Source organism: Cryphonectria parasitica (genome assembly GCF_011745365.1).
Source record: "Cryphonectria parasitica EP155 unplaced genomic scaffold M406scaffold_9, whole genome shotgun sequence".
NCBI classification, from domain to species: Eukaryota; Fungi; Ascomycota; class Sordariomycetes; order Diaporthales; family Cryphonectriaceae; genus Cryphonectria; species Cryphonectria parasitica.
The window spans coordinates 925,944-946,623 of NW_024468917.1; the positions used below are offsets into that span (position 1 = coordinate 925,944).

The following is a 20,680-nucleotide window of genomic DNA, read 5'->3' on the forward strand; positions in this document are numbered from 1 at the left end:
GAAGCCCCGAGGCTCGGTATGAGAAGCAGATAGCCAGTAGTGTTTGGAAGTTTCGACAGCTTCGTTGTCCATGTTTGGTGAAAATTTTTTTTTTTTTTTTGGCGAATAAATCTCCTCTGTACTGCAGACAAATTTCGGTTGCCACTTGTCGTTCCTCTTCGGACCAACGTATTAAGCATCCAACGCTTGAAAGCTTGAGTGAGCTGGAGACTATGACTGAAGTGCATCTTGAATGCCCGAAAACCTTGAAAACATAGGTGAAAGTATTTAAAGGCCCTGGCTCCATATTTCATAGCAGACCCGATGCTCCAATAATGAATATAATTTCATCGTTTCGCGGTAGGATACAGTGAACTCGTGTAGATATGTCCTTGATGAAGCGCGAAGAAACTGCAGACTTAGGGTTGAAAAAAGAAAATCCCTCCTTCACCGCGCCTGGATGTGTTATTGGCCATAACCTGCTCAGCAATTCTGGAGTGAGGTGACCAGCGGCTGACGAGATTCCGGTATTCCAAAGTATGAGGCGGCACGTGCAGCTTAATCAGGCATGGACAATAAGGAAGAAATCAAGTAAACATGTTACAGTAGCCAAGCACTCGATAGCAAGGATGATGAATTGTTAAGGTGCCTGAGCCTCGTTAAGCAAGGTTGTCATGGAACAGATGCACAAGATCATCGGAAAAAGGCCGGCCCGTCACCAGCTGGCGCGCAAGCTAACCAATCAAATCGGACCCACCAAGCAAATTCCACCTTGCGCGAACTTTTTCGCTCCGCCCGCCCTCTTCTTGTTATTTTCTGCAACTAACCACCACCAGCAAATCTTCTCCCCATCGACTCCCAGATTCTCAACATCTCGAGTCAACAGCCAGGATGGGTACGTGAGAACTCTTTTCTCAATCAGCCTTTGTATGCAAGTGGACGATTGTTTTCTGAACGATCGTCTGCGAACTTGGGATGCTGCCAGCCCTTCTCCTCCGCCTCTCCATCATGATGGAGGCGGCAGGTAGAGAGGTTGGAATGAGAGATTTGAGGAGTTGACTTGTCGAAAGACGTCCTCTTTCAATTCTTGAGTGCTGCCAACCTTTTTATGAGCATACTTGAAGCAAAAGGCTGACGAGGAAACTCTTGTCTGTTTGCAGGTATCGATCTCGACCGCCACCACGTGCGCAGCACCCACCGCAAGGCGCCCAAGAGCGACAATGCCTACCTCAAGCTCCTGGTGAAGCTTTACCGCTTCCTGGCCCGTACGTTTTCAATCACCTTCAGTCTTCACTGCCTTGATAACTCGCAAGAATGCTGTTGTTCTGACCATCGTCTTCCATCCTATTAGGCCGCACCGACTCTGCCTTCAACAAGGTCATCCTGCGCCGCCTTTTTATGTCCCGCATGAACCGCCCTCCTGTCTCCCTGTCCCGCATCAACTCCAACATCAGCAAGGATGACAAGCGCACCGTCGTCATCGTCGGCACTGTCACCGATGACAACCGCCTGCTCGAGGTTCCCAAGGTGAACATCGCTGCTCTGCGCTTTACTGCCACCGCCCGTGCCCGTATCCTGGCTGCTGGTGGCTCTGCCCAGACTCTCGACCAGCTGGCCCTCGAGAAGCCCACTGGCGCCAACACCCTGCTGCTGCGCGGCCCCAAGAACGCCCGTGAGGCCGTCAAGCACTTCGGCATGGGTCCTCACAAGCACAAGGTACGCCTTCACAAGCTCTATTCGCAGGTTTGGAGACCATGTAGCAGGATGTGTATATCTGACAAATCCTACAGAAGCCCCACGTCCTCTCCAAGGGCCGCAAGTTCGAGCGTGCCCGTGGTCGCAGACGCTCTCGTGGTTTCAAGGTCTAAGGACTTCGTTTGTTTCGGTCTCTTGGGATTTGGTGGTTGTGGATCTGGTGGTCCTTACTCTGATGGCACGCCTGAAATGGTTTCCGTAGTCATGAGAATAACTATGGTCCTGTTGATGCATTCACGAGGGCGTTGTGGTGGCGCGGGCGTGAAACGGTTCTACCAAAAAGCTACTATCACTGAATTCAGGCTCCATTTCGCCCACCCTTGATGACGGAGTTGTGCTGTGTCCTTTACGTGATATGCGTAGTATTACCTGGTTCACCTCTCCGGGTCACGAAATGTCGCATCTCGCCTGTACCAGGTGGAACACACGAACACTTTTCTTCCAGCAACACAAAGGTCATCGGCCCTCTGAAGGCGTAATTGACCCCTCTTTGCAATGTTGACACAGACATTATACGCTTGTCATACGTGCAGCGCCCGTCGCGCAGCCTCCCAGGCGCTTTTGACCAAATTTCGTAGCGAAGCAAACTATGATGAGACCTGGTAGATCACGCTGTAGGCCATACTGGCGCGAGATCACCTCCCTTCAATCTTGGCAAGGGTGACGTCTCCTTTCCTCTTCAGTGCGACAAAGTAAGCCTCCTTGGAGTCCTGCGACAAAGTCAGCTCTTGAACACTCATCAACAGCTATTGTCATCTGAACTTCGTTACGTATGACGACACAGCCACGGAAGGTCGCGAATGACACCGCAAAGAGCATGTCGCTGCCTTACCTTGCGCGAGGACTCCGGTTTCTCCCTCTTGACCTGGTCAAACATCTTCTGGAGCTTGGACTGAAACAACTTGTCCTCGGCGCCCTGGTAGAACTTGCACACAAAGTGGCCGCCGTCTTTGAGGTTCTCCGAGGCAAAGGATAGGGCGGCGTAGCAGAGATCCTGATGTCGTCAGTTTGCCTGTGATCGGACCCCCGTAGCCACTCACTAAGGATGAAGTTTGGGGGGAGGGAAAGAAAGCAAGCAAGTAACAGCTTACCATACTCAGGACGTGGTCTCGAAAATTGATCCCGCTCGTGTTCATGAGCCTGTAGCGTCTACTCAGCGTGTTGCTCCTGAAACCGGTTGTCTGCATCCAGGGTTCGCACAAGTCGCTCATTACCACCTGTTTTCAATGTTAGCCGTCCATCTCTATTTCTCTCAGGCTGATCCTCAGAAAAATGAAGGGAAAAAGCATCGTGGGTGACAGCATGACGCAGGTCGTCAGCAAGCAATACTCACATCCACCATCCGCTCTTGATCGTCCACATCGGCCTCCGCAGCCTCAATATCATGGCTAGCCTGTTTCTCGAGATCAATGTAGCTCAGCCTGTCCTGCACAACCTCACCCTTACCGCCACCCCCGTCAGTTCTCGCCTCCCTCCCCTGGCCACCATCACCACCAGGACCCAAGCCTTCTGCACCTTCACCTTCGCCAGTGCCGGTGGCCGTCAACGCTTCAAACTTCTTCTCCATGTTCCTCTCCTTCCGCTTCCGCCTTACCTGCTCCAGAAGCACCTCCTTCAGCAGCCTCCGCACGTGCGGGCTGAGAAAGTTCCCCTGGATGCTCGTCACGCCGCGCGGCGGCTGTGCGGGGATCAGGTCGATGCCCACCACGACGCCATGCGGTTTCGTCCGCTCGATGGCGACTTGAGACCACGAGCCGGGCGCATACCCCAGATCGACAATGGTTTGGTTACGTCTAAAGAGGCGGTAGGCCGCGTCCATCTATGACCTCGTTACATATGTGAGCTCGTCGTAGCCAGCAGCGGAAAGGAAGTTTGTAGTTGTAGGCAGGAGATGTAGTTTGTGTGCGTGTGAGAGAGTGAGACGAGGAATCCGTGAAGAGCTGAATAGGACGGATAGACAGGCAAACGCACCTCGATCAATTTGTACGCGGCGCGGCTCTTCAGCCCTTGCACCTTGGCCGTACGCGCATACGGGTCGCGGGACTGGCGGGATTTCCACTGTGAATTTGATGATGAGCTCCGGATGGCTGATCGGGGCGTGAGCCTGCAGCCCAGGCACGTCCAGTTTGACGATGTTGGCGACCTTGTCGACACTACACGGCGGGCGGCGGCGTTTGGTGGTGCAATGAGCGTGAGACGGCTCAGCGCCGATGCCAGGAGCCTCTCACTGAGTAGGCCGCGGCAGGACTGGCCGCCCAATGCAGGCCGCATGAGGATGAAAGGAGGGTGCTTTGTCAAGTAGCGGTGTTCATAGCATCTAGCATAAAGAAGTAGACCATTGATGAAGTCGTATGTGTCGGACGGTAAGGCTGGAAGATGGTTTATGTCGTGTGCAGGCTATAACAAGAGAATGGAATGGTTGAGTGAAAAATCTCGGGTGCGACAAGGTCGAGCCGATGAAAATCTCCACTACCAACACCAGCAACTACAGCAGCCAGAATCGAATCAAGATTGCTTTTTTCGCAAACCACAAGAGGCACATCTTCAAATGAACAATCTGTTGACGCATAATGACAGATTTAGGAGAACATCTCCATCTTATGAGGATCTTCATTGGTCAAGTACTTCGAGTTCCTTTGCCCAACTTCATGCTGACCGTGACAGACTGACACCAAGGAATTTTTTGAGCACGTCGTAGAACGTGTTGCCAACTCACAGCATGTATATAGCAGAATGATCAATTCCGTATTGTCCAAGGGCGAGACTAAAGAACGTGTTTATCGGGTCCAGGGTCAAACATCCCACAAAACCTTTCGCCGTATTCCTGAAACCTCTGTTCCTGAACGCCATTGCATTTCTCCCATGGAAAAAGACAAAAGAGCAAAGCAATCATGAACACCAGGTCGATGCAGTAAATGCAAGTTCTCGACAGTTTAGCTGTCGCTGTCCACTACAACTTTCCCGGCTACAATGTGTACATCGCGCAGCGATCACAACCATGCAAGGTAAATCAAGCCAAAAAGCTGGCCCCCACGCCCCTTCGATCCTTCTTCAGCGGCGAAAACGACTTGCGCGGAAACGCTCCCCGCGCCAGAGAAGCCACCGGGCCTTTTCTCGCAGCCTTGATGCCCATGGGTTTCCGCTTGGTCGTGGCGGTCGCTACCGTAGGCACAGAGGGATCTGCCTCACCTGCGTCCTCATCCTTGTCGAATAGCGTCCCCTTGTTACTGGCCCCGAGGAGCTTGCGCTTCTTCTTCTTGGGCTCCGGGTTATGCGAACTGGCATTCGACGTGTCTGCAGAGCTGGTAACGGTCGGCAACGGCTTCTTACTAGCGTTCACATCCTCTGTCGAGGCATTTTCCTTCTCGGTTGCCTCCGTCTCTTCGGTAATCTTGTCGAGTGTGGAAGAGCTGCTTGTGGCAACAGGCTTGTTGGGCGATGCTTCCGCCAAGGCCGGCGCCTTGGGCCTACCGCGTGCTTTCTTCTGATCCGCTGCTGACGGCTTGGGCTTGCTTGCCTTGAGAGCCTTGGCCACTGATTTGGCGGGCTGCTTGTCAGCAATGAAGACTTCCTCCGCCAGCTCAGCCTCGGGCTCAATGATCGGCGCAGCCGGGTCGCCTTTGCCCTCGAGGATAGAAGGCTCTTCCGCCTCCTCTTCTATGGTCTCGCTCAGGGTGATAGTGTTCGATTTGTTGAGGAAGGGCGTGATGGAGAATGTAGACTTCTCGCCAAGCGTGGTGAGCTCAAGACCTGCTGCTCTCTTCTTAAGGGGGCGCTTCGTCTTTCCCTCCAGGTGGCCGGGAGTATCCAGCATCATGTCGTCCACGCTGATCTCGTTCACCCGCCGCTTCTTTCCGGCCTGTGCCTTGCTCAGGGGCTTCTTTGGCTCGTCGTCGGCCTTGATTGGCACATTCGTCGTTGTCGTGCGAGTTTGGGTCAGCTCGGCGCGGGCTTCCTTGAGCTCACCACGCGTCTCACGCAGTTTGCCCTTGAACTCCTCGATGCGCTGTGTCAGCATCTCGATCTGGTCTCGTGAAGCAGCAGCCTCCTTTTCGCTAATCCGCAGCGCCCGTTCAGCCTCCCGCCTCTCGGACGCCAGCTGCTGCTCCAGCTCCTTGACCCTTTCCTTGAGCTCGGTCTGGTCCTTTTTGTCATCGCTGTCCTGCGAGCGTTTGGCTTTTTGAGCTGCGCGCTTCTCATCGGCCAGCTTCTTCTCTAGGTCCACAACCTGCTGTCGAAGGTCCCCCTCGACATCGCTCTGCACTTTCTGATGCATCTTGTTGGCCTTGTCAGAAGCCTTCTGTTCATCTGCTAGCTTCTTCTCCAGATCGCCGACCTGCTGTCGCAGCTTGTCTTCTGCGCTGCTTTGTGCCTTGCTCTGGGTTTTATTAGCCTTCTCGGCGGCCCTCTGCTCTGTCGCGAGTTTTTCCTCCAACTCGGCCACGCGTAATCGGAGTTCGTCCTCGACTTCACGGTCCTGGCTACCGTTGCGCTGAAGTGCCTTTTGGGTTGCGCGCTTCTCGTTGGCAAGTTCAACTTCGAGAGTGTTGAGCTGGCGCTCGAGTGCCAGCTTCTCGGCCAGAACATCTTTTTGGTGGGATAGTTGGGAGCGCAGATGGTCGATCTCGGGTTTCAGTACGGCCAATTCGCGAGAGAGGGCGAGTTTCTCTGCTAGAGTTTTGGCCGTATTGTCGGACATATTGCTCGCACATAGTAATTCAGCCTACGAAGGGTCAGAAATGCCTCACTGGCTAGGACACGTCGGGTCGAGGTAAGTGTGTCGCACCTTTAGTTCTGACTGCTGTCGCGTTTGCGACCGCAGTTGCGCCTCCTGGCTGATGCATGTTTGGTTCATGTGATCAAGGTGGACGTATATCTCATCATATTTTTCTGACAGATGGCTGATCTGGCTGATTTTGTTCGTGAGCTGATCCCGTAACGCGGCCACCTCGTCCTGGAGGACCACAACGCGCAGCTTCAGGCGTCGCGCCTCCTCATCCTTGACCACGAGGTCTGTCTGATGCATGGTGTCTTGATAAGTCATGTCTAAGATGTGAATCTCTTGCATTCTCTGCTTGTGAGGAAGAGATTCTGTTAGCAGACATAGGGGCCAAGTGATTTTGTTGTTGTTGTGGTGACGTGCCTGTTCCTGGTCCATGTTTACATGGTCCGTTGCGACGCGACACTGTGCCACAGCCCGGATGCCCATATGTATTCGGAATTGGGAACAAATGTAAAAGTATACAGAGAGTAGTAGCGGCAGCGCCCGAGAGGAGGAGAAGCGATGATATCTTGTCGTCTCGAGAGTCAGGATTGGTTGAGTAGAGTGTATTGCCTAAGAAGCAGAGAAATGCGGGTGTGCGCTCGAGTTGGCAGGGACGGCAGACTGCGACGTTAGGTGCGGGAAAGACGCTCGGACCACAACAACATACTTCTAGATTGGGACTAGCGGGGAGTCCCACCCACGAAGAAGGGAGACAGGGGTTAGACCCTGAGCCGGATTGACGTATTAGCGTTGCGTGGCCCTAGCTCCAGACATTTGGCTTGAGGCCAGCTGTTGATGGAAGTCAACGACAACCACCATTTACAGTCAAGCACACCCCGTAACACCTCAGTCCCTCCTTTTATCACGACAACTGCCACCATCCTGCAGCTGGTGTTGTCAGTTGACAAAGAAGGTTGGTGCTCAATTGCACACATTCTCCTGTCCTTTTTGCCCTCCTCTGTCCTTTTTGGGAATTAATTCCCTTGCAATTCAAGATGCGCTGGTCCTCAGTCTTCCTCCCCTTCTCCCTCCTCTTTTCTGGCATCCTAGCCAAGCAAGACAGTGGACGGTTCGCGGAATTCCACACTAAGGCCCTAGCCTCTTCTCCCATCAAGTTCAACGATGCCTCCTACAAAGAGATCACTGCTGCGCCACGCGACTATTCCTTTGCAGTTCTCTTGACTGCCATCGACCCTCGCTTTGGTTGTCAGATGTGCCGTGAATTCGGCCCAGAGTGGGACCTGCTCAGCAGCTCTTGGACCAAAGGTGACAAGGCTGGCGAGTCAAAGGTCATATTTGGTACACTGGACTTCAATGATGGCCGAGAGACCTTCATGTCGGTAAGTCAATGATCACAAGCTCCATTGCTCTTCTCAGGATCAGGGGGCTAATACAAGTTCCCACTACAGCTCGGCCTCCAGACAGCTCCTGTCCTCCTCTACTTCCAACCTACTGTCGGCGAATTTGCGGTCTCCCGATCCGATCCTCTGCGCTTCGACTTCTCCTCTGGGTTCGTGATCCTACTCATATACCTTCAGGCCTTCTTCAATAATTTCTGACAAACAAAACAGGCAGCCTTCTGCTGAATCTGTTCATGACTGGATTGTTCGCCATACTCCTGGTCGTCCCCATCCTGAGTTCAAGAGACCCACCAACTACTTCGGAGCAATTGTTTCAATTGTTGTCCTCACTTTCTTGGCAACACTGGCTTATGTTATCTGGCCATTGGTCAATGAATACCTCTTCAACCGCAAGGTCATGATGCTCCTGAGCCTTTCCTTCATCCTCCTGCAGGTGGGCGGCTTCATGTACAACAACATCCGAAATACCCCCTACGTCGGACAGGACGGCCGCGGCCACATCTCATACTTTGCCGGAGGTTTCCAGAGCCAGTTTGGGATGGAGTCTCAGATTATCTCGACCCTGTGTAGGCTATCCTTGACTCTCTCTTGTTCTCTTGGCCTATCTAACATGCTGCCACACAGACGGGTTCCTCGCACTCACAGCCATTGTGCTGGGCGATAGAATTCCCCGCTATGCGTCCAAGAACTTGCAACAGGTCGCTGTCATCACCACTGGCGTTTGCATGCTACTGATCTACAGCTTTCTTCTCAGCATCTTCCGCATGAAGAATGGCGGTTACCCATTCTCGCTTCCGCCTTTCCTGTGAGGTCAGTGAGGTGAAGAAAAAGACTTGCATCAGACGAGACATGCGCTCAAATCATTGCAGTCGAGTTGCGGCCTGGGAAAAGAGAAACTTCTGGAGCATTGTCGTTCCTTGTCACTGCGGCTGCTGCGGCTGGATGTACGACCTTTCATAGAGTCGTTTTACTCATTCTAGCATATGCCAAACAATGTCACTGTACAATAGGGGGATAGAGTTCGTGTATGGACATGGCGATATAAAAGTTTATCACAATTTGCTTATAAGGCTAGCCATGTTTGCGTTGTGCCTTCCCCCCCCCCCCCCTCCAACAACCCAAAACAAAAATGAATGTGCCTTGTCCAGCTGCTCTGTGCATGCGTTACATCAGTGCATGACCAGTACGCTTCTGTATGTTAAGAACCTTCAGATTGTGGTGCAGGTGCACGCAGGGTCATAAGTCTGTACGCAGCAGCAACGCCCGGTAACTTGGACTGTCATTGTTGAGCTCAACCGCCCGAGATCGATAACAATCACACCTTACTGTGCCTTGCTAACATGGGCAACAACCTCAATTCATTCTGGGGCTGAGGCTGATTGTTGCGATCCTGTTCCACTCGCTCGCTTTTAACATGAAGATTGTGACCTCGACTGTACGTCTTCGCCCAGCAATATCGCGCCTACGCAACCTCGAAACCATGAAATTATAGGACTATCCTCCTCAGGGATTAGATTGACAAATTGTGTTTTATCAAAAAAAAAAAAAAAAACCAATATTGTGTGAAAAGGCCCGAATTGGTGTTTATAGTAACAGATGATGATTGTAGTAACACTTTGATGAGCTAGGGCAACAAGAGCAAAAGCGAGAGGGCAATAATAGATAAAAACAGAGTGAAAAAAGAAGTGGAGTTGGGAACCATGGACAGAATTACATGGGCATGAGAGGATTGATTGATGATCAAAGGCACATCACGACAGAGATCGCTCAGAATCGGTTTCAAAATCAAACACATGCAGTGTACGTATGCCGAGTGGTGTTATCAATTGAATAGCATCATATTCTGGCCAGCTTCTCGCGAGATACGACCTTATCATGTGATTTACCCGGAACACTATATAGATTAAAAACGCTGATCGATGGGTCTTTTTACGTATGTTTGAGTTTATGCTAAGTGGAGGTAATCTCTTCTGAGCATCGCTGTGTGTCCTGTGCTTTGAACAACACAGAGTTGGTAACGGTTTGCCCTCCATCAATCTACTTTAGGAAGCCGCATCAAACAAGTCTGAACCATGAAGAAATCTGCTCATACAATAAGGATTCTATAGGATCACTCAGCTTAGCCTCGGTGATCCGTCGTCATCATCGCCCGGGCCTTTCCCAAACACAGGGCGAAGACAGTCACACCGCATCGAATTTGAGTCTGACGAGGCTGACTTTTCCGAGGCGGATAAAACAGAAGGAAGGCCAGGGTATAACACAATAATATGGGAGAATAGTATGCAATTGACGAATTCGTTTCCCCGTATGATCACGTTCCGAGGTTGTTGGACGTGCCGAGTGCCGCATGCCACCAACCCAGCAGAAGAGGTAAAGTCATGAGGACATCCCAGCCAAGCAAGATCACGCCTGCGTTGCAAATATACATCAGATGTTTGAGGTTACAGTTGGCCATCACGCAGGGCTGAGGTGCTCAGAGTAGGACGTGTGATCAGACCAGACAGGGTACGGCATGGTCCTTATTCGTCCGAGCCCCTGATCGCGCACCCGCAACCGTTGGTGATTATGAGCAGGAAGCATACATGTTTCCACAGGGAGGCAGATATCATAGAAACAAGATTCCAAACCAGACCGCCCTGTTCTTTGGTTTCTCAATTGTGGAAGTCCACACACAAGCTCAGCCGCTCAACCTTTGGATACAACTTGCAGGTCTCCATTTAAGCCAAGCCTCAGGTGTCGTCCCAAGATCATCCAGAAAAAGAAACCCCCACGATGGTGTACACTGAACTATTTTCTTGGGACACTTGGTTGCCTTAGGTTAACAACATCGATCATCAGGAGACGAACGACGTACAGCTAGCAGTCCTTCAGCCACAATGCGTCATCAACTTTCACTGTCGCGCGGGAGAGATCCTGCTGCTACGCCCTCCAAAACGCCGCGGAACTTGCGTTGACGATGATCTCTCACACCACATTGAATGCAAGTCACATGAAGCTATTGAAGCTACAGCCTCGCCTAGAGAATATCGGCCCTTATGAGACGGCACCGCTGCAACGAGCAATGTCGAGAGCCAGTCAAATTTGAGATCAAGGAAAGCCTTAACGCTACGCAAGCAGAGAAGTGACGAGAGGAACGGGCAGCCCTCACGAATGAGCGTAGATCGTCGAACTTAAGGGGGCCTCTCATGTGATCAGGTGGTGGCTACTAGTGGGCCATGAAAAAGCAAGGAGAGAGGATTCAGCTTGCCGCGGTCGAAGGCTAATATAATCAAGTTGCGTATCTGGAAGGGGACTGCTCGCAGGCTACACAGCGGGACATAGGGAGATAGACGTCCTCACTTCTGATGTCGATCAACCCCCCAAATTGGCACTAAGAAGCTGAGGATTGATATAGGTATGGCAAGGATGTTTCCAATAGACATATTGAGGAATCTTCGAGTGATCGGCCGCCCCCAGGAGGTCGATCGCGGTCCTAGCCATCACTCTGGTCGCCTTACCAAGGTAGGAGATTAGAGTCCCGAGAGCATGTACATGGGGCAGAAACAGTAAAGATTGCTTGATAATTTTAGTGCGTTCCGGAGAGCTCGTCTTCTGTCAATTCTATATTTATTAGGTCAACTCCGAGAATCGATAGACCAAATACGAATTGGGTACGGCTGAGGTCGTGGCTTGATTTACAAGCCCGAAAGCCTTGATGATTCACCGTTGGAAGCGGATGGGAAGCTGACAGTGCATATTCATCTGATAGCACATTGTAGATGGCCTTATTCATAAATTTCCTCTTGCTCTTATGGCTGAGAGATTGAAGGACGAGCGGGGAATAGTTGCTGCGTATCGGATACGCTGCATTATTATGACAAGACCTCGTAACAACCTCAATGTTGCTTTCAAAATGGGACCGCAGTACTGTAGCAATCGGAGTTTTGATTATGAAGACGAAGATAGTGGAATTGAAGGGACCTGCGCCAGGCTTCACCTAGGCTGGTCGGTGCTCCGAAAATGAGGCGAAAAAAACGAGGCGGATCAATGAGTGCCAATCAGCAGGGGTTTGTACGAACCACCTGCTGCCATGGATACCTCTCGACTTTCGGAAAATATGCAGTTCTCAGCGAATACCTGTAGCGACGCAGGTCCGCATTCGCTCTTACTTGTTGGTCACGTAGCGGTGAAAGAATTTCCAAGGCGAGCGTCTAGCAAATAAAGTACTTCGTGCATACATAATTTAAAGTCAGCAGCTGACTGCAAGAGGTTACACGACAGCGATTTGCAAAAGTAGAGACCCGGTTTTTTTTGCCTGGTCTATGGTATCAAGACAGAATCGCTTCAAGCCTGGAGGAGCAGGTAGGAAGGAAGCGAGACACATATAAATATGAACGACTTACAGACGCCCTCGGATCGCCATGCTCATGACCAAAATCTTGCGCAGTCACGCCTCGAAAACCCTCATCCAACCCGGTCCTTGTCCAAATTTCTTGCAATTTGAAGCGTTGACGCGATGTCGTACTCATCAACCCCGATGAACAAATACTGGATTCCGTCGCAAGAAATCCATAAAAAAGTCATTACGCAGGATCTTCAATATTACCTCGGGCCTCAGGCAACGGTGCGCCCTTTCACCCGCGAGGTGTGTCCATATTCGTGCCTGACACTTGCTCAAAGACGTCCCTGACCAGGTTCTCAACCCTAGGGGGAGGATGGCTTCCTCATCACCACACCTGGCCCTTGTTTATCAGATGTGAGCTTCGCTCGACCCGAGCCGAGTCATCCTCGTTAACGTAGGTGCTCAGGAACAAATCAACGACATCTGCGAAAAGTCTCGTGACGTGTGGGCGTCGAAAGCGGCGGCCCGGGCCACCGAGCCCTCGGATAAGGCACTAAAGCGGCCACTTCACCAGCCTGTGGTCATTGAGAAGGCCGGGTCATATGGTTCGTCGAAACACAGGAGGTAATAGCAAATCTCCAAGCTCAGGCCGTGGTCTCAACCAAGGAAGATCCCAAGCCATCCTCGATGCTTCAAGGCAACCAGGTTCCTGGCGTGTATAGGGCTTGCACGGAAAGGTGTATGGAGTTCAGCCAACCCTCTTGGTGCAAAAACCCGACGGTGGTGGTCCAAATGAGTCGAGAACCATAATGTTTCAATGAGAAACATGGCTGTCGGGAAACGGGGTGATGTCGTGGAGCCAGCAAAAGGCGGCCATCTGGCATGGGCCGCTTCAGCCAATAGCGGCTGCATCCATCCAATGTTGTGTGTTGCGCTGCAGCTAGAAAGAAAATTCTGGACCTGCAAGGCGAACTTGCAGCGAATAGTCGGGAGGCTTCTTTGATCCTATTTGCAGTGGCCACTATTCGCTGCCGTCCATCCGTGACACTGCATCTGCGTCATGCACACAATTGACGACTAACGAGCGTCGCGTGATGAACGCCCTGCGTGAAATGGCTCTCAAAAAGAGCGGATATTTGCGGCCCCACGCCATGCAGCGCAACCTTCTTGGCTGGGAAACTTCTGATGGCTATGATCGGAAGACCTGGCCAGGCTGGCGCGAAGCTCGGCAGCAACAGTGAACCATTCATACCAAGAGGTCTCATCAATGGGCGTGGGTACATTGCTGCCATCGTGTTCCAGCCAATACCTTCTTTTTGCGGACCCCTCGGCCCTTTCGTAACCCCCAAGCTCTGAACGATGACAACAGTGTGTCGAAGAGTCGACCCGATGTTCTCAACAAATCTTTCATCCGTTTCGGGCCCGCAAGAATCGCTCTTAAGCCGACCTTGGCTTCTGACGCTTCGCCTGAGGTTCGCTTGCCGTTGCCATGTCGCCCAGGCAGGTTTCATACCGTCCGACGTCCAAAGGCCCGGCAGACCATAGCATAAGGGCCTGCACTTGGACAGTGGGGACTTCCCTCTTGCGTTTGGAATGCTTTTTTGAGGAGTCCGGCGGTGCTGAAGCAATGTAACCAATCACATTCACCCACTGGCCGACTGATGTCTGCTCGCTGGTGAGCTTCTCCAGGACCAGACGAACGTCCACCGATGCCTTGACTTCAGGGCACTTGGGATAGCTGTATTGTAGAATCAATGTCCCGGATGCAATCGAGTATGAGGCCACGCTGAAACTGAGTTAGCCAGAGCGTTCATCGCCTAGGTCCCAAGACCTTTGGCGGCGGGACAGGTGCTTGAAAACCGCGATGCCGGAGACACTATCTCTAAGATGAGAGGCTGACATACCATCCTAGGAAACGAACCTTGTCGCCAAACCCACAAGATGGCAGAGATGACAAGAGAGTCAGCTTGGAAGGCACAGGACCAAGAGACATTATCAACGTCCCCACATGATAAGACTGGCGAACGACTTTAATTTGCATTCCACATCCATGATAGGGACCAAGTCAAGAGTGATAAGAGACTGATGAGAATTCAAGAAATGAGAAGAGTAAAAGTCATGGAGATGTATACCGGAATGGGGCGCTCTGTCGCACGCAGAACTGCGGCGCTGGTGATGTATTTGTTTGTTGGTGAAGTCGTCTTCACAGGCTAGTGAAGCCCAGCGACTGCCTGCAGCCCTCACTGAATCGCAGTTCAGAGCTGGACTCAGTCTCAGAGCGCGTCTGCTGACAGGGGTGTCAGACGCACGGACCCAGTTGACGGCCCTCTTTTGGGTTGGGCCTAGCGCGTGGTGGACATCACCCGGCCAGGTGCAAGGCCTGGACAAGTGACGAATTAAGCTTGCATCATATCTCGACAGCCAAGGCTTCCACCAGCATCTCGCTAATTCACTCGGCTGCCTTGCGATCAACGTTGAAGACGCTGACGAAGAAAGAATTTCACGTTACCTCTCTCCCTCTGACCCAACAGAAACCATACGAACACTCTCGAGCACAAGACGCTACATCGTTGCCGTCCGTCGGGCTTCTTATTGTCATTGTGCAAATACCCCGCCGTTATCAGCCGAAGAGCCCAACGCAAGGCCACCTGCCACGAGATCCTTTTATATCCCATCTCGAGCCACGCGATAAGCATATGAGATTATAGATTTCTTATCTCTCGACATCTCCGCGAAATCAGCCTCCTTTTGTGCACACTCGATACCGAACACAAGATGTCTGGCTGGGGCATGGGATGGTTTGGCGGCGGCTCTGCCCAGGCAAAGAAGAATGCGCCTAAGAACGCCATCCTGGGGCTGCGCTCCCAGCTGGACATGCTTCAGAAGCGCGAGAAGCATCTGCGGAACCAGATGGATGAGCAGACCGCACTGGCCCGGAAATATGTCAGCTCGAATAACAATAATGGTGAGTGTCTGTACCAGCATCATGAGCCCCCGCCCCTCCCTTCTCCCCGCCGAAATCTCCGTGGTTAGGTGCTGGCATGCGCATGCTGACCCGAGTTTTTGCAATCACAACAGCCGCCAAAGCAGCCCTGAAGCGGAAGAAGGCACACGAACATAGCCTTGAGCAGACCGAAGCGCAGATCGGGACCCTGGAACAGCAAATAAACGCGATCGAGTCGGCCAACATCAACAAGGAGACGCTACTTGCGATGGAGAAAGCTAGCGATGCCATGAAGCAGATACACGGCAAACTCACGCCTGAGAAGGTGGACGAGACTATGTATGCTAAGATACCCTTCTCCTTGAGGGCCCACCGTTGGCTTCGTTACACACGGAAAATGACTAATCATGCTCTTTTCTTTCTAGGGACAAATTACGGGAGCAGAACGCGCTCAGCGAGGAGATTGTCAACGCCATTACGGGCAACACGATTGGAGAGACTATGGACGATGATGAGTTGGAAGCAGAACTGGATCAACTGCAGCAAGAGCAGCTGGACGAGCAGATGCTCAAGACCGGGTCTGTTCCGGTATCAGATCAGATCAACCGCACACCTGCTGTGCCTGCAGGAGACAGTACGTTGCTCTCTCGAAGCCTCGGCTTTACCTACTCCTACTGACACTACTCAACAGTCAAGGGCAAGACGCCTGTCGCGGCCGAAGACGACGAAGAGGAAGAGCTGCGCAAGCTGCAGGCCGAGATGGCCATGTAATCCCGAAGCGGCGGACTCGCGATGGTATCGATCTTGGACCGTCACAATCTGTTCGCATGACAAAGACAGAAGCAGGCTCTGAAATACGGGGAACGGATAGATTTCTCGATAGGATACGCCGAGACGTGACTTCCTCAGCTGGCCTCCTTGTGGTACTGGCGTTGGCGTCCGAAGGCTGCATTTTCACGTGCAATGAGAGAGCGGGCGGGTGAAACGCCGCGCAGCATGCTGCCTTACACACATATTTCGGATATCACTTCCAGTTCCTGCAGCCTCCCCTCCCCTCCATTTTGCTTAGCCTTCGCACCTCCATCTCCCCACTACCCGGAGGTCTCGGGCATCTTCTTTTTTGTGCGTACAGGATGATCAGGCATGGGCAGGCATCGGTGGTTTAACGTAGATATGGATGAATATTAGTAGCGATCTGCTTTATACCATAGTATTGCTTCGGCGACATTGTCGAACAGGTCAACTTTGATGGGCAGCCGCTTAGCAATAGTCCCCGAAGGTCGATCCAGACATTGACCCGTCTTTGTCGTGGCTCATGGCCGAGGTTAAGCAGATCATCCAGACCGCCCTTTGATCTTGATGCTGGATGAAGTTCACAGTGGGTCGTTGGGGGGGGGGGTGGCATCCACTGTCCGATCACCCCACCTTCTCTCATGCTATTGACGCCCATAGAAAGAGCCCGGCGTGCACTGTTGTGTGACGGTAAACCTTAGAGGGGAGAAGAGATTGTTATTAAGGTTGAACGTTGCAAGAAGAGATGAGTTCGGTCATGTGGTTTATGCGTTTGCCTGTCCAGCAAGGCATGTCTAATATCATCATGACTACCGCCCATGCTGACCCTAGGCTTGTTTGAGATAAAAGTTGTTGGTACAAGGCTAGTGCACCAGATTTGGTTGCATAGCCTTGTATCGAGTACTTGGAGCCTGCTTGCTATAACTACACAGTATTATGGTACCTAACACCTGCCAAAGCAGATATAGAACCACTAAATTTTTCTTTTCTTTCCTTTTCAATCTCCACCGCACCTCCTGCCCTTCTCCTGGCTTCCACAAATATTTGTCTGATATGAATCGTTAACAATCTTACGTTAAATTGGTGTCCTTCCGACCTGGCGGCTGAGATGTCTCTCAAAAAAAAAAAAAAAAAAAAAAAAGGGTCTGACTGGCGAGACGCATGATGGCCGCCACGTCTAGCTGGTGGCTTGACTCCGGGGGACTTCGTCCAAAGTTTGTCTCAATTGTACCCTGAACACGCCCTCCACAGCCTCGACTAGTAGATGGAGCCTATAAAGGGTTCCCCAGAAGCATGAAAACTTTCGTGGGGGGCCATATTCCTAACGTACTCTGGATATCACATTCAATATCGCCCCACGCAACAAGAGCACAGTACATGCGATCCGATGCGACCGAGCATTGAACGAGCATGGCATCACCCTCGAAGGTGATGACTGGAACGATCTTCATCTTCTTGACCCCCTTTAGCGCCCGTTTCTCTCTTGGTCTCTCTCGTGTGTGTGTGTGTGTGTGTGTGTGTGTGGTCAGCTCTGGTCGGTTCCTCGAATGCAAAGCAAGGTAAGCAACCGGGGTCAGCAGAAGCGACAGCGGCGCTGAGGAGCCACGTAGCCCGCATGGGAAGAATGTACCAACAGCAGCTTGGTACTCCGCACCCTGTACTGCGACAGCAACACACACACATGCATGCAGTCTGCAGCACGACATTGGGTTCTTGCTCCCAATCGAGCGGGCTGCAGCAATTCTTCTCATACCTTAGTGGTCCGGCAGAAGCAGTCCCTCTCTCGCGAGCGCGCGCTCGCATAACCTACGACGAGACTATGAGCCTAAAGAAGCACAAACAAGGCTTTGGGTTTTCGTGCTTGACGCCATACCACCGCAGCTCAACAAAAAGCAAGCTGCATATGTCTGTACAGCACAGCACAGGAGGAAGTCTTCACATCATGCCAATACAGGGCTGTCCATGCCATGCCAGTTGCCAGACTTAAGCTGGTCTGCATGGTTCTTTTCGGCCTGATCCATACTATACCCTCAGATGCGCCCCGTCCCTTGGCTAGCGGGATGCTGTATGCACCAGCGACGTTATGGTTCGACCTGTATTGCTCCTACATAGTACGATGGTATGATATGGCTGTCTGTGGTCGTTATTCGGCACTCTGGTCATGGGGTGCTGTTGCTGCAGCCAGTTTTGATACCCCAACCCTTTGAACAGGAGTGCATGCTGAGTATGTACCACTGTGATATGTACTATGGAACTTGTCGGGCCTGCCCTCTGGTTGTGTGTGCCGAGCCGCCAGACCTCGCACCCCCGTCCCGGCACGCTTTGTTTCCACGTTTCAGTGCATCTTGCTAGTCATTCGTTGATCTTTCTCATTTTGGGTGTCACTTATATGGCTTCCAAGCATTGATTTGCTCTGCTTTTCTGTCCCTGTCGCCTTAGACCTGCCGTGCCGTGGTCGCTCTCAACGTGGCTCCTGTCCTTTGTCACAGTTTGTAGTGCTGAAGCCACCAGTCGATCCACATCGACAGGCTGGTCACTGTGGTCACTGGAAGACAAGCTTTGCCCATTGGCATGGATGGATCTGAGGAATTTTTCTCAAAAGTGGACACCGCGGTAATCAGAGCGTGGGGCGTCAAGCCCAAGGAAAAGAAAGCCACACAGTTTTCTTTCCCCTCGTTCTCTTCTTTCTCGCGCGCGTCTTCTTTCCCCGTATTTGTGAATTTTGTCCCACTGTGATCATGGATGATGATTGATATCGTGACAGGGGTGCCAGTGCTTGTTCATTGGTGATAGTCTGTTGTTCATGTGGGGTGTCGCCAAAGTGGACGTCGTTGCGTTTCTGTTGCTGGGACACCCTTCCCACACACAGGACCGCAACTTCCAAATTTTCAAACGGCATGTTTGCCTTCTTCAGAATCATTTTTTCCCACGCCTTGACTTGCGTACCAAGCTTGTACTGACTGATTTCGAATCCCGACATACATACCTCTTGTTTATACCCCAAGCTTGAGCACGCTTTCTGATCTTAGGCGGCTCCAACTTATCCATATATTGCCTGAATTCTGCTGGTGGTTTCTTTTGGAGGGAAAAATAATAATAAAACCGGTTGGGTCACTTCGCGCCTTTTCCTTCTTGGTGTTGGACATCAACAGGCGCCCTGTCTCTGTTTGTTTCTGATCGCTACATCTTGCTTATACCCAAGTAGGTCCAGTAGCTTCCTAATTCTTACTCCTGCGTGCCACGACATCACACACACCCTCGTGGACGTACGACACAACATCCAGACAAGACCAATCATTTCCCCCGGGCACCCTCCGCCCCACAAAGCCTCACAGGCGTCGTGTCTCTGTTGGGTACCCATCTGGCCCGACCTGCATCATCCCGCAGCTGCAAGACAACGTCCCCAGGAAAGACACGAAACCCACGTCTGACATGGCGGACGATCATAAGAAGACCATGCCCCAGGAGCCACCATCTCTTGCCGTGGCTGCTTCTTCTCTCAGTCATGATCAACCAAACCCCCCCTCCTATTCAGTATGAGTTATTCACAGCAGCAGTTCCGCCCCTACGAGGCAAACATCGATTACTCCCAGCTGCAGTTCTCAGATTACCCTAACCGCAATCTGCAGGTAGCAGATTACTCCCAGGTTGAGTTTCTGGAACAGTCCGAGTCCGAGGCAGACCAAGGTGATGAAACCATGAACTATTCATATGAGAACAGTGAGTCGCCTCTCATCCTCTCTGGTCCCACACGTGACCCAGCCTGTAGTCCAGATTTGCTGACGACATGCAGATGATACCGCCGGGGCTGCTGAGGTCCCCCAGTCTCCCTCATCGCCCACAGACAGCTCGGCACCCAGCAAGAAGACCTTGAAGAACAAGGCCAAGAAGGCAAAGCAGAAGGCCAAGGCCAAGGAGAAGAAGGCAGCTGCAACTGCCGTGCTCGCCGATGGCGACAGTGTCAGTTCATCTAGGCCGCAGACGCCCATGACACCACTGTCACCAACATCCCCCCTCTCACCTCTATCAGGCAACGACACCGAGGGAACGGCCTCTGTGAAGAGCAAGTCCAAGAAGAAGAAGAAAAAGTCCAAGAAGAGCCCTATCTCTTCTGAGGCCACTTCTCCAGCGACCGAGCCCGCCATTGAGTCTCTGGACAGTAAGCTGGAGGAGCCAACACCAATCTCCGAGCCCCTTGTCGAGGAGAGCGCAAAGGATCCTGTACAGCCCACTGAGCCAGTCGTGGACACTCAGGTTGATAGCACCCCCGATGTCGACTCAGAACACCCCGAGACAAACGGGGCAGAGGAGTCAGCACCCGTGGCACCACAAGAGGCCATAGTCGAGGAGCCTGCCGAGTCCGGCGAACCCGTGTTGGACAGCAGCAAGGCTGACGCCAGCCCCGAGGTCGCCTTGAAACAACCCGAGGCGACTGAGGACGAGATAGCAACCCCAGAGACCAACAAGGATGCTCCTGCTCCTGAGGTCAAGGAGAACAGCGAGTTAGAGCCCCCCAGCTCAGAGGTTGCTGAAACTCTGGAAGTCAAGAAGGAGGAGGAGGAGGAGGAGGAGGAGGAGGAGAAGGTCGCCGCTCCCGAAGAGCCTATTGCTGAGCTCGAGGCGATCAGCGAGCCGGAGCCCACCTCAGAGGCGGCAGAGGTTCCGGAACCCAAGGAAGAAGAGGTCGCCTCTCCTGAAGAGCCTGTTGCTGCCCCGGTCGACATCGAGGAACCGAAAGTTGAGGAGCCCGCTGCGACGCAGGA

The 20,680-nt window shown here is 52.2% G+C and overlaps 6 protein-coding genes across 6 annotated transcripts; 3 read left to right on the top strand and 3 right to left on the bottom strand.

Annotated features, from left to right (window-relative positions):
* The first annotated feature begins 813 nt into the window (after positions 1-813).
* M406DRAFT_358306 (60S ribosomal protein L18) lies at positions 814-2,051 on the top strand. Its single transcript, XM_040923859.1, has 4 exons — positions 814-874; positions 1,140-1,244; positions 1,331-1,695; positions 1,770-2,051. The coding sequence occupies exons 1-4, from the start codon at positions 871-873 to the stop codon at positions 1,845-1,847; spliced, it is 552 nt and encodes a 183-aa protein (XP_040771667.1). The 5' UTR covers positions 814-870; the 3' UTR covers positions 1,848-2,051.
* A 198-nt stretch (positions 2,052-2,249) lies between these two features.
* M406DRAFT_358309 (FtsJ-domain-containing protein) lies at positions 2,250-4,052 on the bottom strand. The gene is made up of 5 exons (XM_040923860.1): positions 3,706-4,052; positions 3,068-3,553; positions 2,826-2,951; positions 2,567-2,728; positions 2,250-2,444 (listed from the first exon to the last, which is right to left on the bottom strand). The coding sequence occupies exons 1-5, from the start codon at positions 4,003-4,005 to the stop codon at positions 2,370-2,372; spliced, it is 1,149 nt and encodes a 382-aa protein (XP_040771668.1). The 5' UTR covers positions 4,006-4,052; the 3' UTR covers positions 2,250-2,369.
* A 405-nt stretch (positions 4,053-4,457) lies between these two features.
* On the bottom strand, positions 4,458-6,946 carry M406DRAFT_296100 (uncharacterized protein; the record flags this gene model as incomplete). The annotated part of the gene is made up of 4 exons (XM_040919228.1): positions 4,458-5,752; positions 5,963-6,457; positions 6,521-6,805; positions 6,878-6,946. The coding sequence occupies 4 exons, from the start codon at positions 6,941-6,943 to the stop codon at positions 4,745-4,747; spliced, it is 1,854 nt and encodes a 617-aa protein (XP_040771669.1). The 3' UTR covers positions 4,458-4,744.
* Positions 6,947-7,494: 548 nt separating this feature from the next.
* On the top strand, positions 7,495-8,669 carry M406DRAFT_342893 (uncharacterized protein; the record flags this gene model as incomplete). Its single annotated transcript, XM_040921810.1, has 4 exons — positions 7,495-7,839; positions 7,909-8,009; positions 8,071-8,426; positions 8,485-8,669. The coding sequence occupies 4 exons, from the start codon at positions 7,495-7,497 to the stop codon at positions 8,667-8,669; spliced, it is 987 nt and encodes a 328-aa protein (XP_040771670.1).
* A 3,686-nt stretch (positions 8,670-12,355) lies between these two features.
* Positions 12,356-12,809, top strand: M406DRAFT_268796 (uncharacterized protein; the record flags this gene model as incomplete). The annotated part of the gene is made up of 3 exons (XM_040917966.1): positions 12,356-12,484; positions 12,548-12,595; positions 12,648-12,809. 3 exons carry the CDS (start codon positions 12,356-12,358, stop codon positions 12,807-12,809), a joined length of 339 nt encoding a protein of 112 aa, XP_040771671.1.
* Positions 12,810-13,618: 809 nt separating this feature from the next.
* On the bottom strand, positions 13,619-14,174 carry M406DRAFT_267784 (uncharacterized protein; the record flags this gene model as incomplete). Its single annotated transcript, XM_040917889.1, has 2 exons — positions 13,619-13,967; positions 14,086-14,174. The coding sequence occupies 2 exons, from the start codon at positions 14,172-14,174 to the stop codon at positions 13,619-13,621; spliced, it is 438 nt and encodes a 145-aa protein (XP_040771672.1).
* Between the last annotated feature and the right edge of the window lie 6,506 nt (positions 14,175-20,680).